The sequence below is a fragment of the Vicia villosa genome, linkage group LG3, assembly GCF_029867415.1.
Source record: "Vicia villosa cultivar HV-30 ecotype Madison, WI linkage group LG3, Vvil1.0, whole genome shotgun sequence".
Taxonomy (NCBI): domain Eukaryota; kingdom Viridiplantae; phylum Streptophyta; class Magnoliopsida; order Fabales; family Fabaceae; genus Vicia; species Vicia villosa.
The window spans coordinates 56,465,805-56,482,605 of NC_081182.1; the positions used below are offsets into that span (position 1 = coordinate 56,465,805).

A 16,801-nucleotide genomic window follows, 5' to 3' on the forward strand; every position below is an offset into this window, starting at 1 on the left:
AAAGCTCAGGCTTATATTCAATATGAGGAAAAGGAAGCTGCCCACGCATCCTGAGACTCTCGGCACAAGGAGAACTCCAGGAGCGCTAGACAAGAGGATAGATCTCACAGAGGAGATGAAAAAAAGAAGGAGAACAAAGCCCAGGATGCTAGAGATTACAAGGGCCTCATGGGAAATTCCGAGAATACACCCTGCTGGATGCCTCCCGCGAGCACATTCTTATTGAATGTATCAATTCCAAATTCAAGACAGACGAGGTACACTTCCCAAAACTATAACTACCTTGCTGAAATAAAAAATAGTTACCTTGCTCCATTTTTAGCACCATTGCAATCCATATTACAGTACAACATTCACTATATTCAAACTCAAACAGTCATTTATAAAAATGTCACCACTACATCAAACCCCCAAACATGCCATGTTCATGTTCACCTACAATCCAACTCACAAAGTTCAATACCCTCTCAGTCCCAAAAATAATCTTAAGCTATACAATATAGATTCATATCAAGAAAAACATAATATTGCAGTGCAAACAGAAGCAACGGAAACAGTAGAAAAAGCTGGGCAAAATTATGCAGTAGCAGGCCAATTGCCTCATTTGCTTATTCTATACAACATTTCTAAGCTATAAACATTACTTTCTAACTTTTGATCAACTACAGGAGGAGTTGAAGGCTTCTTGTCGTAAAGGCCAATCTTGAACCTCCTGAAAAACATTATATTATACATATAGAGAAAGTTGTTGCATAGTTAGAATGAGATATCACAAGAGGAACAAAAGTTACAAAACTAACAATTGAAAAACTTGTTCGTACCACCCCGCTCGTAGCATTCAAATCCGCCTTTACATCCTCAACCAAGTAAACAAATAACAATGATACTTGAAATTTGAAGTGCATCCTGATATTTTAAAAAACCGACAATTTCCTGACAAACTAACAATCCATCCTATTATGCATTAGATTATTCAAATGAAATCATTTCTTTACATCAATAGCATATGTTCAAATTTTCTTTACAACTAAAGCTCGTGAACATATTCTCCTTAACGCTGGCAGATGCCAATAATTCCACAAATGAATCCAAACACACAAATTGTATCGACTTTAAGAGACCATGCAATATACTCCAATTATAGAAGTGAACCTATTTAATGAATATCGACATGCTTGTGTGTCGACATCAAGTATAGAGACAACGTTCTCAGTAGGTGCAACAAGGTATTTCCCTAACCGTTCTTGAAATCTCATCTATGTAGTGCCACCCTAATTGGTAAAAAAGAAAAATTTAGTTTTGGGAAATTACTAAAATAAAAAGTTATGAATAAAGTAAGACAATGCTAAAATACTACATTTGATACTTTAGCACAATTGCCGTTGTTAATACTCCACTATAAGGCAAACCTTTTCTAGATAGTTAGAATGCCGGCGGTGCAAGATTTGATAAGTTGACTAAAAACAATCGAGAAAAAGTCATATTCAAAAAGTCATCGCCACTCTTTTGCTCAGTTGAAGAATTTATTGGCTTATTCCGCAATAAAGAAACAAAATCATTGATAAATTATTGAAGAATTCATTGGTAAAAACTATTTACTAAATAGGTTAATTTCACTTCAATATTTTAGGTGAAATAAATTATTTCACTTATAACAGGGACTGTACCAAGTAACTTGTTTTTTTAGGAGCTTTCATCTCACAAACCTGAAACCAAAAAGCTTACTTTATAAACAACCTTCCCTTATTTCCGTCGATGCGTACGCGTGCATGATGCTAATTTTAACTATCATGAAACCAAAGAATAGAAGTTCAGCAGAAACGACGTATAACAAAAAGCTAGTGGAAAAAATATATCAGCGAAGAGAAGAGTAATACTAACATACCAAAATTACTCCATTTGTTAAAACTTGTGAAATAAAGAAAGAAGTTGCCATATGTCCGTTCACCTACTCCTTTTCTCCTTTACTGAGAGATCTTTTGTCATATACCCCTTCACACTCATATAAACATTTTATCAAACACCATGCGTGCAAATTGAAACACAAAAAACCAAAACCTAAATCACAAATCAAAACACCATCAATGACAACCATTAAGAAGAAGAATATAAAACACAAAACAAAGCACCATCCTGGTTTCAAAATCTACAAAACAAATAACCATATCAACAAAACAAATGAATTGAGATCTTCTCAAAGAGATTTTCTCAAATGTTAGTTTCCACCAAAGAGATCCTTCTCAAAACCACATGATGTAGTGACTACAAACATGTTTTTCAGCTTATCTTTCACAAACTGTACTTTCAAGCACCATTTATATATCAGCAAACAAACACATGATAAACACAAGAAACAAATCCATAAAATATGAAATGAAGTTAAATTAGTAACACATAAATAACACTGACATAGAAAACTCACATCTTTGTCAATAACTATCACATGAGATTCGAAAACTCACATATTTGTCCGAACCTCGTACAAGAAACGACGACAGTGGTATTCCTTAAATGAAATCTGAAAATAAATTTGAGGGATTGAATAACTTCTTAATCAATACCTGAAAAACTAACCACAAAATCATCAAATCAACCACAAAACCCTAACCACAAAATAAAAACCCTAACTTTCTAAGGAAACCAAACAAAAACAAAAGAGATGTGATGAATCAAGAAGGATGGTCTTCTTTTATTGCATTGGCTGAAAACATATAAATCGATTCGCACAGTTTGAAACCCTAAAATCTCAATCCAACTGATTCGCACACGGTAAACCGAATCGCACACCATTTTTGGTTCAGTGTGATACCAAAACTTCGAAAGAGAAAGAGAAGAAAGAAGAAAAGTAATAAGATGAAAGAGCAGAAGGAGAAGTTGTGGTAGAGAGGAGTGATGGGTATGGAAGTCTGATACTGTGTAGAAACAGGTATAACAGACCAGATGAGACATGAAAGAAAAAGAAAGAGAAAGTGGTAAGAGTTTTTATTTCTTTGATACATAATTTGTTTCAGTTGGTATAACCTTTCTCTCATTTATGTTGCTTTTTGAAAATGTTTAGTTGTCAACAAAACATGTAGTTCCATAGTTAAGATAGTGGTAAGAAAAGACCAAAATTGTATCAAAAGTGTTAACGTTGAAGATAGAAGACCAAAGGGCAGTTTAGGTTATTCCAGATACATAACATTTCTTATATGGTAGATAATTGTGAGATTATTACAAATATTTAATATATATATATATATATATATATATATATATATATATAAATGTTAATATAAATATAAATAACTTTTTTCATTAATACATAAGTATAAACAAATATTTACGCTATATTACAATTTAATAAGAAAATCACATAAAGTCGAATTGAATCGAACTACAATTAAAGGTCACTAGAATCAAATCAACCATTTCAATTTATCCCAAATCAAACCAAATCAATTTTTTGGGTTTAGTATACCAATTCAGAATTTCAAACCAAATCGTTAGAATATGATTTTTCACAAACTAAACATTAGAAAAATAAAACACTATATTTTTTCAATAAAACTTGTTTTTATCATTTTTCATTTTTAGTTTTGGTTCAATTAAATTTCAATTTCAATTTAGTTCATATCCTTAATATATTAAAACAAAATACAAGTTTCCCTCCTAATCCTTAATAAGTTTCCCTCCTAACTTATTAAATCTATAATTGCATTTAATTATTCAAATCTTTTAATTTTTTTTATACAATTCTTTTCAAATTACCAATTCTAAGAATTTCAATTTCACTAATTAATTGTAATTTTTATATTCATAACATATGAAATATAATTTATTTTCTTACATTTATAAAAATATGATATATTTTCCTAATCAGTCATGTGCATCGCACAGGTAAAAGTACTAGTATCATTTAGTTTGATTTTAAAGTTATTTGTGCAACATGATTCAATTCACTAACCGAATATAACAATTCAATTATTTTAACTTTAATTCGTTTGATTCGACAAGTCATACCCTTTGAAGATTAAGCGGTGAATAATTTATGTTTATTTAAGTCAACTATCATATACACTACTATTTGAGTTACCTACATCTAATTTATTTATTTTATTTATAAATTAATTTTAAAATTGATTACTTAACTTATTGAGATTAATTATAGACCATGTAAACTTTGTAGTTTGTACATTGACCGTGTATTTGAACTAAATTATAATTAATTATTAATATTAATTATTAATAGTAATTACTATATGAAAAAATGTATAATAAAAATGAAGAGGATTGCTATTCATACACTGAAATTCTACACCTAATGTTTACACCAATTTAAATACAACATAGTCATGTCATCATTTGTATTGAAATAGGTTAAAAAATAATTATAAAAAGTAAAAAAAAAAATCAAACCGTATGAGAATACGGTGTAAGTGTCACCTTTTATGTAAGAATAACATTCCTCTAAATGAATGCATTAATTATTATAACGTGTCTCCTTACTTTATTTTTGGAAATTCAAAATTTACGTCATAATCGGCTCATTTCATTTTCCGCCCAAAACAAAATCGTCCCTTCGCGCTCGCCACTGGAGAGAAAGAAAAGACAAAACGAGCAGAAAAAATGACGGAAAACGAAGGAAAGCGTGACAAAATGGAAAAACTGAAGAAAGGTAAAAGCATGATCGTCTTCACCGGAACTGCCGCAGTGCTCGCAATCGCCGTAAACCTCGTTATCACCGCCGTCAAACACCATAAAGACAAAAATGCAAAGAAGAAAGGTACTATCCCTCTTTCAGCTCCATTTCTTTTACTCTATGCATTCATGCGGCTATTGTACAAACTGTTAGTAATAAATTGAATCGTTTCACTGAAATACTTGGTGGAAACTTGTAGATCTTGAAGGTTCTAAGGTGCGCGTGAATCTATCTGCATCTGAGATTGTTAAATTAGCAAACCAAATCATTGCCAAGTCAAATGAGGTTCACAATTCCGTTGCATCAGTGCCTCTTGATAAGGTATAATCGTTTCGTATATTTATGCTGCTCCAATTCAGCTATTCTTACTATTTATTTGCTGAATTAGATAATTTTCAATTGGATTTTATAACACGAAGAAGCTTCGTTGTCATTTTTAGTTATTTTGAAGCATGTTCTTGCTGTTTGTATTTAATTCTCGCTCGTCATATTCATGCGCTGTTTCCTTAAGTGGATTTTGTTACTTGTATTGATGAAAACTGCAGGTTACATATGCAAATGTTATATCACCTCTTGCTGAACTTCAAGGGCAACAGTTTCCGTTGATTCAATCTTGTTTGTTACCTAAGTTGGTATCTACTCAAGAGGACGTGCGCAAAGCAAGTGCAGAAGCAGAGCAAAGAATAGATGCGCATCTTGACACATGCAGGTTCTCTGTCATTGATTTTTTAGTTTCTTACTGTGTTTGTGATTTTTGTCGATGTCTGTTTTTGGCCTGGCGGAAATGTCTTAAGAGCTGAGGGATTAATGTAGGACAGTTTTGACAATGACTATTTATTGCCTGCTTTCACTGGTTGCTAAGTTTGTTGGGTTGTGTGGTGTTTATTTGGCTTTTGAAGATCACATATCTTTTCAGTTGATTGGCATTAGGAAACTAAATAATGTGTTATTCCATGCAAGCGGATCAGCAAGCGTGAAGACATATATCTTGTCGTTAAAGCATTTGCAGTGAGGGGGGACTGGGTGAATGCTGAAACCAAAAGCTTTGTTCAAATTTTGGTAAGAACTAAATAGTTGTTTGGTATGAGTTCTTTTCTTTCTTTCCTTTTCTTCTTCTGGAAGATCAGTGAATCTATTTGTTACTGCTTGTATATATTTGTAAGTTGTATATATATTGCTAAAATGATTGTGGAGTTGCATCATATGCTAATTTACTTACTATGAAATCCCGATGTTGATTATTTCCTAATCAGTGACAGGTGAGAGATTTTGAGCGAAATGGATTGAACCTCAGTGCAAGCAAAAGAGAAGAGTTGATGCGTCTAAAAGCTCAGATTGATGAGTTAAGTGCCATATATATCCAAAATCTCAATGATGCTAGCGCATTTCTTCCCTTCAATGAGGCCGAGTTAGCTGGATTACCTCTAGAATTTCTCAAGGTTTGGTATATCCTTCTCCCTTCAATCCACTTGGCCAGTGTAGTCATGTTTCTGAAAAAATTGCTTCCCCCTTTTGCATTGAAGCCCAAGTCAACTGTAAATTTTTTACTTGTAAACTATCAACTTCAAACTTATGGCTTACTATAATTCTAAATCCTTTGTATTCTATTATTAATTGAGACATAAATTGCATAATTGAGTTCCAAAACTCTTTTGTGGGTGGGCTGGGAATGGTTGCTTCCTCCTCGAATCGTAAAATCCTAAGTAGTATGTGGAAGCATTATAAGAACCTTCGACTGTATAGGTTATTGGGACAAAATAGTGGAAGTAACAGGAGGGGAATTTACATCCATAATATATTACTCATGCATTTCGGAGTCCTATTTAAGAAGTGGATATGGCATTGAATAGTCTTGTACTCTCAATTTTCCCTTAGAGTTGAATATTTTTTCCAAATCATCCTTTCTCACGGAAAAGTTAAGCCAATAAATAGATCTCTGTTCACTTCCACTTTATTTTGTCCTAAACTAACTGGACGAAGTATATTCAAGTTTTTTCCTATATTAAATTCTGACTAGATGCTTATCTTTCCTCTCCTTTCGATTGAAAACCATATCCTCCCATTCCATTTTAAAACTCAAAATATAGGCCTCAAGTATGACCTTGTGCTACTATGGAAAGAAGAATTCAAAGGAATAGGATTTTAAGTAATTGAAAAAATAAATTAAGGCAATGTCGATATTGAGATCAAGAAAATATTTAACGATTGGATTACCTAAAGGCATGTTTATTGCACATTAGACTGGTTTTCTTTCCATGTCTTATGCATATTGATTATATTATTACTTCAGATAGGTGTAATATTTATACCTGGATTGACTTGAAGCCTTCATGCATGGCTTTCTATGTAGCCTAACTACTGCTTTGTATTTCCTCCAGTTATTAACCCTTTTTTGTTTTCATTTTTTGGTTATTATATTCTTATGAATAAATATTTTTGCCTCAGGGTTTAGATAAATCTGAAAATGGACAGTTGAAGATTTCCCTGAGAAGCCATCATGTCACAGCTGTACTCGAATTTTGCAAGGTATGGTGAATAAGTTATTAGCTAACAGTTTCTTGCAAATGCCATATCGTGAAGATGATGTGATTAAGTTGGTTCTTGCATCACTTGTACTCCAATAATTAAAGGCTGCCAATATCCAGTTGCATCTCTTTAATAAAATGCTACTGTTGCCTGCCTGTAAGAGTTTGCCTTTTGAAATTTTGAAAGGCCCGTGTGACCAAATTCCAAGGGAATTTGACTTGGAAGACATAGATCAAGAAGCTGGAATGGCTATCTTCACTTTGTGATTTTTTTTTATTAAAATTATAATCTTTTAGGAAGAGCTGCTTCATTTTTTTGTGAGAATGAATTGTTTAGATTTTGTTAGTAGTTTACAATGAATTATTATTATTATAATTATTATTATTATTATTATTGTTGTTGTTATTATTATTATTATTATTATTATTATTATTATTATTATTATTATTATTATTATTATTATTATGTAAGTTGTGAAGTTAAATGATTACTCATGGTTCTTACTTTGTAATATTATTATTGAAATATTGATACATAACATACTTTATACCACTTGTTCCATAGGCATACACAACTATTATTTCCTTTTTAAGAAAGCATCATTCCTTTCTCCTTCTTTTCTTTGTATATCTTTGTGCCTGTGTGGTATTTAAAGAAACTGTGCTGACAAAGCCTATAATTCAATTCTATATTGATCACGTGAAGGTAGGAACTACAAGAAGGATGGTATCACGGGCATATGGAAATCGATGTGGAGAAGCCAATCTTTCTATTTTAGAAAGTCTGGTAATTTTCATTATGACATTATTCTTTAAAAATTTTAGTCACTATTAACTGTTGTTGACATGTATCGAGATATAAATATACAAGTTATCTTGTAATTGGACTTTGTAACAAGCCATTGACTTGATAGCAATCTATTGTTATTGTACTAATCAGAGTTTGTTATTGTACTAACTCTTTCATTTAGTTTTAGATAATTCTTGATTTTCCGTTGGTTCTAGCTGTGTTTACATTTAACTGCCAAAATTATTTCAGAAGTTTGTATTTGTTGATATTCCATTGCCATGATTCAGGTGCAACAGCGTCATAAATATGCTCGTTTACTTGGCTATTCATGCTATGCCGAGTATGCTGTCGATGTTAGAATGGCAAAAACACCAACAAAGGTTTGTAAATTTTTTGTAAAGATGCAATACTATTTTCCTCATCAGAGACCAGAAATTTAGTTAGATATATTGTGATCTGTTTCTCTTTGAATTTGTTTAGTCAATAGAAGAGGATTCCATCTGAGCTTCTAATTTTTAAGTTGTTTTTTTATTTTCATATATTTGTCTGGAAAAGAAGGAAGTAAATTAAACACTGTATCAGGCCATCAAGCTTATCTAAGCACACACTTGTTTTTATTTCCTCTCTTTGCCCATCTTTTCTCTTCTATGAGGTATTTAAAGTATTATAATCCACATATGTTGTTTCGGCCTTTCTTGTTTGCAACATATAAAGTTGAAGGATATGAAGCATCACCAATAACCACTAATTATAAAGAAAGTGTTAACAGATTAATTTAGATGATCGCTTAATGTTTTCTCCTTCACTTTTTCCTTGATTCTAATCTTATTCTGGTTGTTTTTTTTTTATTTTATTTCCAAATTTAATCCAGGTGTTTGAGTTTCTGAATGACATATCCATACGTATAACTGACTTGGCTATGAAAGAACTTGATATCTTGAAAGATTTGAAGGTTTGCACATTTTTTGGTTTCTGTTGTTTGATTGAATTTATAAATCTCTTGTGATAAATTCGTTCCGATATCAGAAAAAAGAGGAAGGGGAGCTTCCATTTGGAATCGAAGACCTACTATATTATGTAAAACGGGTTGAAGAGCAGAGTTACGATTTGGACTTTGGCGAGATCAAGCAATACTTACCAATTAGTTTAGTTCTATCAGGAATCTTCAAAATTGTCCAAGATCTTTTTGGTAATTTTAAATCTGACAATTTTGTTTAAAGTTATGTTTTATTATTGCCTTGACCATAAGATACTGCTAATATTGAAAAGTAACTGGAAAGTGATTCTTAGTAAATTTATTCCAGATTAGGAATTATTAACCATTTCACTTTTCATTGGTCATAAAGTAGTTCATGAGTAAGCATTTATTTATTGACAAGATCAACTGCTTTAGTATTTAATTATGCCTGAACTGAAATATATCATCAAGAATTCCTTTTATAATTTTGCAGTATGTTTTAATTGTATGTGGGAGAATACACATTGATCGTCATTCTTGTTACTTTCTGGGCAGGTTTAAGGTTTGAAGAAATTGCGGGAGCCGAAGTTTGGCATTGCGATGTTCGTGTATTTTCAGTATTCGACTTAACTTCAAGTGAACTCTTGGGTTATTGCTACCTTGATTTGTTCTCAAGGTTGAGCTTTTTAATTATTTGGAATTTCTTCAATAACTTGTTTGCTGGTGAAAACTAAAGTTAGGTTCATACCTCATCTTATTGACTTTTACAGGGAAGGAAAATATGGTCACAGTTGTGTGGTGCCTATCCAGAACAGTGCATTAACAATCAGTGGGTCACGACAGGTTCTCTTTAAGTGAATAGAATAAAATAAACTTTCATTTTATAGATAGCAGATAGACAACTTATAACTGCGATGGTTAATATCTGGTTTAATTGGGCACTTAAAGCAGTCCAAGTTTTACAACATATATCAGATAGAGATACCTACTTAAGAACAGAAAGACCAATCAATGAACACCAAAGAGAGGCTGTACTCACAGCACAATCCTCTCAAAATATACAAGGGTGTTAAATCTCATTGAAGTTCTCACACTACAGCAAAATTTTACCTTTTTAAATCTTGACCTACTATTCCAACTTTCAAGTTCTGATGTGGAAGGATCTTTGCAATTGTATGGAGAAAAGTATTACTCTCTTTTGATTTCTTAATTTTCCCTTTTTCAATGTTTATGCAGATTCCAGTTGCATTACTAATATCTCAGTATCAAAAGGATTCTGACTGTAGTCCTGGATTATTGCGGTTTTCTGAAGTGGTCAATCTTTTCAAAGAGTTCGGTCACGTGGTATGTTTGCTTTGTATCCATGAAGCAGACTCTACTCATCAGCGTTGTATTTTCATTTTCAAGATTTGCATTAAAATTGTATCATTTCCTTGCTTGAGTTTGGTATAGAGGTGAATAAAATGTATGGTTTGAATAATTGAGATCCTTTTTTGAAAATTTTCATTTCATTTTCCTACTCGTAGTAGTTGTCAAGATTGTTACAGGATGGTGGAATGTGTAGGATTGAAAAATATCAAAATTAGGTTTCTTCACGAGAATCATGCTAGAATAGAAATTAGGGAATTGAAAACTCATTGGGGTTTTAAAGAAAAAACAACATGCATTGTGCATGAAGAAAGGGTTAGTTTATATTGGTCACTCGAGAGTGCTGCAAATAACTGGCCTTTAAATTTTTATGACATAACTTACAGTACAATGGTAGCAAGCATTACTTCATATGCACTTCCCTTGGCAGTGGTATCTGTATATGGAACTGGCTAAAATAAGGTGCTTCAAGTAAATGGTCTACATCTGTGTGTAAAAGAAGTTTCTTGACATGCAAGTTTTTTTTTGGTAGATACATTTGCTTGTATTTCCAGACACTAATCTTTTCCCCTCCCATTGCCTTGAGCGGCTTAATTTTGTAAAAATGGATGAGTGTTTTTCTTGTCTTGATTTTTATGATTGGCCATTGCTCCCTTTCAGTTGTTAATACGATTTATTCTGTCCATAGCTTGAATTTGAATATAAATTGAGCCGTATCCTTCCGCAGAAGGTGTATGATATCGTAATGCATAGTTTATTTAGTTTTGTTTTCTCATTGGTACACGATTTGATTTATTATATTCTGAAGCATTTTATTTTATAAAAAACTACTAGGTTCAACACATTTGCAACCGTGCTTCATTTGCTAGAGTTTCTGGAATACGCGTTGATCCAGACTTCGTAGAAATCCCTGCTCAACTCTTACAAAACTGGTAAATAAACTGAGCCACATACTTTGCTATTTTGATTCAGGCTAATCATTTATGCGTTTTTAATTAACACAATTGTTGGAATTGTAGCTGTTACGAAAGCTTTTTTCTGAAGTTGATATCTGGATTTCACCAGGTGAGTTTTTCAAACTTTTTTCTCCATAATTTTTTGAACCAAACATGTTTAACTTTCATATTTCTATTTATATAACGGGTCATTGTTTTTTGAGTATACTATAATCTATTTGATGCTTCTTAGGAGCTTTAATTTGTTAATTTGTGGGTTGCAGGATATCACAAAGCCCTTAAAGGATGACCTATGCAAATCAATTAAAAGATGGAGAAATTCTTCTTCTGCGCTTAAATTGAAGCAAGAGATTCTATACTGTATGTTGTTTTTGTTTTTCATTATAACAGCTGAACTTCTTAATTACTTGTTTTTTCTTATGCTTTTTCATATGCTAACACTTATATAGATTTTTAGTTTTTTGTTGAGGGTTGTTAATTACTCTAAAAATTGTATTTTCTGTTTTAGTGTTAGTTATACTGTCTTATATAATGGTATTACGGTCTTGGTGTCCAGCACATTAAGGAAGTAGTTCTTATCATTTGGTGTTTGATTTAGAGACTGTTTATTTTGATGCACTTTCTAGTTTGCAGGGCAAAAATACCTGTATATTTATGCCTTATAACTGATTTATCAATTAAATAAAGCTAATTCTTCTATACTGCCTCTTAAAATTTTATTCCCCAAAAATGCATCTTTTCACTATTAATTCTTTTGAAGTCAATTCTACCAAAATGTAAACCAAGCAGACCCTCAGTCAGTTGCTGTATGCTATATATATAGATATACATGAATGTATGCATAATGTGCTTGCATCTGAGTATAAGTAATTGATATGGTAATTTTTTATTGAAAAATGACAAATATTGTTGTCATCAACATTACTTTTGATCATCATGGACTGTTGAATTCCTTCTGATCTTTTCAATTGTATGCATAATGCAATTTGAGAACTGCTTTTCATTTTCATTTAACTTGAGAACTGCTTTTCATTTTCATTTAACTTGAGAACTGCTTTATATCAGGTCTTTTTGACCAAATTATACATTCTGCGGATAACATAGATCTTCGTGAGTTATTCAAGCATCTCCATTCCAAGGTAAATAACTATAACATTAGTTCTAATTTGAAGTTCAGTGCTTTTAAAGAAGAATGTGAAAAGATGTTCTTTGTCATCTGTATCCCAGGTGATGTTAGGGTTGCCGGTATTAGAAGGAACCAATCCCGCCTCATGTTTTCCTTTTAGCGTAGTTGGTTATGAGGCAGCATGCTACAGTCGTATATGGAGTGAGGTATTAAATTGCAGTAGTGGCCTTGTTTCATGATAATTAATTTTCATTGCAAGCATATTTTAATTTTCAGTCATTCACATGTAGTTTTTCTCAAGATTATTGTTTATGAGTCTTCCTCAATCAATGAGTTGACTAATAAAAAATGAATCACGTAATGTTTCAGGTTTTTGCTGCGGATATATTCGCCTCAATATTTTGCAATGGTATTTCAAACCAGCTTCCCGGCGTGCAGTTTAGGAACAAGGTAATTAAGGATAATGACATTCCAAATTTTCTGAATCAGACATCAGAGATTGCTGTTAGAAATGTTGTATTTATTGTGTGCTTGGGTCGATTTTTTTGCAGGTATTGGCCCCAGGCGGAGCCCAGGATTCTATTGAAGCGATATCAGACTTTTTAGGAAGAAAACCATCGATTCAAGCTTACTTTGAGAACAAAACCAAATATAGTACTTTGTAAGGTTTTTTTCTATAATTATTTGTCCATTGACAATATTTCTTGGGGCCTACTTACAATGGCTTTTTAGGAGCACCCAATAATAGCTCAGTGTAAAATATGAGTACTTTTATTAATAAATATTATAAATAGTTATGTTATTGTATTTGGCTGGAAGAATAGTAAGTAGTAGGAGAGGAGGAGGAAAGAGAGTAGAGTCAGAATCATCATTACTGGTTTTTTAAAGAATTCTTAGTTCTTACTCCAAAATTAAATAACTAACAATCAATAATGGATTATTATTTCTATTTTTAAATGTTTTAAAAATAATCTTTGTACCGGCAAAAAGCAATGAACGCGTTAGACGCGTCTTTGGTTGGTAAGAATTTCCTTTCACGTAATGAATGAATTGCCAAGGAATGAACTCCGAAGTTCGGAAGATACCTTCGGTTGAGGTTATATAGTGGAAAAGAATAGAGAGGATGAGGACAAAGACTCTCAAGTATATTTGAGACAATCAACGATGTAAATAAGTTATTTACTACTAAAGTAAATTATTTATGACTGTTTCATAATTTTTTTTTTTAAGATTGTTGGTTTTTTAAACATATCATTTGTTCTAAATTTATTAAAAAAATTGATTTTAAGATTTATCTTTTAAGATTATGAATTGATAAGTTATTAACAAGTTATACATAGCTTCTTAATGATATATCCGATAACGCATATATTTATTAAATAAAATTAAACAAAAAATCTACATTTATTTTAAAATATTATATACAAATTAATAACATGATATTAAATGTTTGGACGATAGATAATTATCCAATAAAATTTAAGATATGAGAGCTGTCCTATTTTTTTTTTTTTATAGAAATATGATTTGAATTTATCATGAAAACAACTATTAAAAGTTAATGATTTCACATAATTAAATGTATATGCATCAACTTTTTGAGCAGTTATATGTGGGCATTTACAGGTATACCCTTTGTCATGAATTCTACATATTTAATTATCTGAAAAACATTTAATGTGTTTGTTATCATTATTTTTATAAGTGCTTCGTAGTCTTTCCATTTCTCTTCATGGTTGATTTGATAACGAGATGTGGATCACAATTTTAAAAGACTTCGGAGATGATATAACACTGGACAAATTTTGAGGACAACTGTTTTTGACCGACTAAAAACTCAATACGGAGGATTCATATGCTCAGCATCCAGAGCCTAATAAAAGTTATTCAACGTATATAATTAACACACGCGAGATTCAATATACATTATATTTTTGATTTCGTAACTTCTCTGCATTCATCTTTCGATTTCGTAACCACTTCATTCATCTTTGCCTTTGTAACTAACTTGGATGCTGCAATGCTAATTTTACAGTTCCACCTTCGCCACCAGATCAGAGATTAATACCACCGCATTTGAAGTTCATCATAAATCAAGCATAATTCTAATTTTAGCGCGGAACAATATCGTGAATAAATTATGAATCATTTGATTTGAAATTATTTTATAATTTAAAATATTAAATTTAAATTTAACCCTTCAATTTTGATAATTAAATGGTATTAATATCACAAATGCGTGATTACGTGTCTATCAAGATTCCTCTGTATTTGATTGACTCATCTCGATTTTTTTTCTTCTTTTTGTCGCGGAGAGAATCAAACTTTAAACTTCAAAGTGACTACTACAACAAAATTATTTAAATGTAGTTTTGATATTTAAAAAAAAATAAAGTTTTAATATTTTTATTTGAATTTTTTTTTTTAAATTTTGCTTTTCAATTTTTTATTTTAAAATTTTGATCTCTTACTCTTGCTCATTTTTAGAAGCGATTATAGTGACATGAGTGTTTAGTTCTTTTAAAGTAGAATTGATTCTGTCTTTAAGATTGATTCTACTTGAAGATATAATTTGTAGCTTTTAAATTTAAACGTGATTTTTACACGGAAAGTTGTTGTTCAAGTCATTTCTAAATAAAATAAATATATTCAAATATAAAATTAATTCAACTAAACTAAATTATGTTAAAATCAATTCTAATAAATTCAATTATATCAAAATCAATTATGTGCACCACCGATTCAAATACACACACTAAGTCTATGTTTGGTTCCACTTCTACAAGACTCAAAATCAATTTTAGAGATGTTGAAATCAATTTTAGAGATTTTGAATTGATTCCGATTGATTTTAAAGTGTTTGATTTTTTAAACGTAAAATTGATTATGCCCTTATAATTGATTCTACTTAAAGTTAAAATTTATAATTTCTGCCTTCATAATTAATTTTGGATAATTTTTTTACTAAAAATTATTGTTCAACTTTATTTTATATTAATATATCCAAACATAAATCAATTATGCTAAAATTAATTTTATTAAAATCAATTTCACTAAATTCGATTATGATATAATAATTCTGTCTCCCAAATACTCTATGTCAAAAGAATTGACCAAACATAAAATGAGGAAATCAAAACACGAGAAAAATCAAAACTAAATGATCAAATATCAATTTTATATAGTAGATGATAAAACCTTTTTTTGCTAAAATATACCAATAACATAACTGACATATTTTTGGTGGTCAAATACCGTTGTCTACTAGTATGCTGAAGTTTATTATTGATATTAAGTTTTTGAATGCTAATTAGTTCTATTTAGCATATTTTTCTGTTGATTTTAAAATTGATTGAAAATCACACATTTCACTGACTTGACTTCTTCTCGAAAAAGAATAAGAAGCATGATTGAATCCTGAGAATTGAAAACACAAAATTCCCAGGTCAACAAACAACAACCACTAAGATACCAAAACCGTCTTTGCTTAGTGCATTAAACATTTACATCGTCTTCTTTTACTAAAAAAACATAAATAATATTCTTCTCTCTCTTTTTTATTTAATTATTAATCCACGGTCAGTTAACTATTTTTTCAAGAGAATTTTTTTATTTATTTGGCGGTGGTCAAAAACATTCATGAAAACCTTAAAATATTATTTAAGAGTGAAGACCCATTATGGTCCCTCATAAATATTACACGAGTCAAAATAGTCCCTCACAAAAAAATTGACCCAACTTAATCCCTTACAAAATTTAACCGGGTCATATTAGTCCTTCTGCTAATATTTTTCTCAAATCGATTTTTTCATAGTTTTAAACCGTGACTGGATTGTCACGTTGGATTTTATTTTATTTTCATTTTTTAAATTTTTATGTTTAATTTCATTTTTAAACAATTATAAATTAATAATATAAAAAAGCCAAAATTGTTATAAGGAGTTGAACTAAGGCCCATGTGGTTAATTTTAAACAATTCAAAATTTAAAATAAAAAATACAAAATTTGTATCAATATGGTCTCAAACCTAAGTCTCTTCAGATTAAATGACAGTCAAAATAGAAATTGATTTGTCTATTTGTAAATGATAGTCACTTTACTAACAATAGAAATTGATTTGTCTAGTTGTTATTGATAGTCACTTTACTAACCGTAGAAATTGATTTGTCTAGTTGTAAATGATAATCACTTTATTAACAATAGAAATTGATTTATCTAGTTCTAAATGATAGTCACTTTATTAACAATAGAAATTGATTTGTCTTATTGTAAATAATTATCACTTTACTAACAATAGAAAATGATTTTTCTAGTTGTAAATGATAGTCACTTTATTAACGATATAAATTGATTTGTCTAGTTGTAAAGTGAAAATCATTTAACTTGAAAGACTTGGA

General features: G+C 30.7%; 1 protein-coding gene across 1 annotated transcript; it reads left to right on the forward strand.

The window, feature by feature from the left end:
- Positions 1-4,511: 4,511 nt before the first annotated feature.
- Positions 4,512-13,551, forward strand: LOC131661518 (probable thimet oligopeptidase). Its single transcript, XM_058931090.1, has 20 exons — positions 4,512-4,765; positions 4,881-5,002; positions 5,227-5,390; positions 5,650-5,740; positions 5,941-6,120; positions 7,127-7,207; positions 7,913-7,993; positions 8,284-8,376; positions 8,868-8,948; positions 9,023-9,185; positions 9,510-9,630; positions 9,725-9,797; positions 10,191-10,298; positions 11,157-11,254; positions 11,342-11,387; positions 11,542-11,638; positions 12,344-12,417; positions 12,506-12,610; positions 12,774-12,854; positions 12,956-13,551. Exons 1-20 carry the CDS (start codon positions 4,609-4,611, stop codon positions 13,067-13,069), a joined length of 2,130 nt encoding a protein of 709 aa, XP_058787073.1. The 5' UTR covers positions 4,512-4,608; the 3' UTR covers positions 13,070-13,551.
- Positions 13,552-16,801: the final 3,250 nt, after the last annotated feature.

What these genes read in the sequence shown, in the direction of transcription:
- LOC131661518 (XM_058931090.1), top strand. Translation starts at nt 4,609, where the DNA reads ATGACGGAAAACGAAGGAAAGCGTGACAAAATGGAAAAACTGAAGAAA. An exon ending in TGGCAAAAACACCAACAAAG is followed by an intron (nt 8,377 to 8,867) that starts GTTTGTAAATTT and finishes AATTTAATCCAG; the next exon opens with GTGTTTGAGTTTCTGAATGA. An exon ending in TCAAGCATCTCCATTCCAAG is followed by an intron (nt 12,418 to 12,505) that starts GTAAATAACTAT and finishes TCTGTATCCCAG; the next exon opens with GTGATGTTAGGGTTGCCGGT.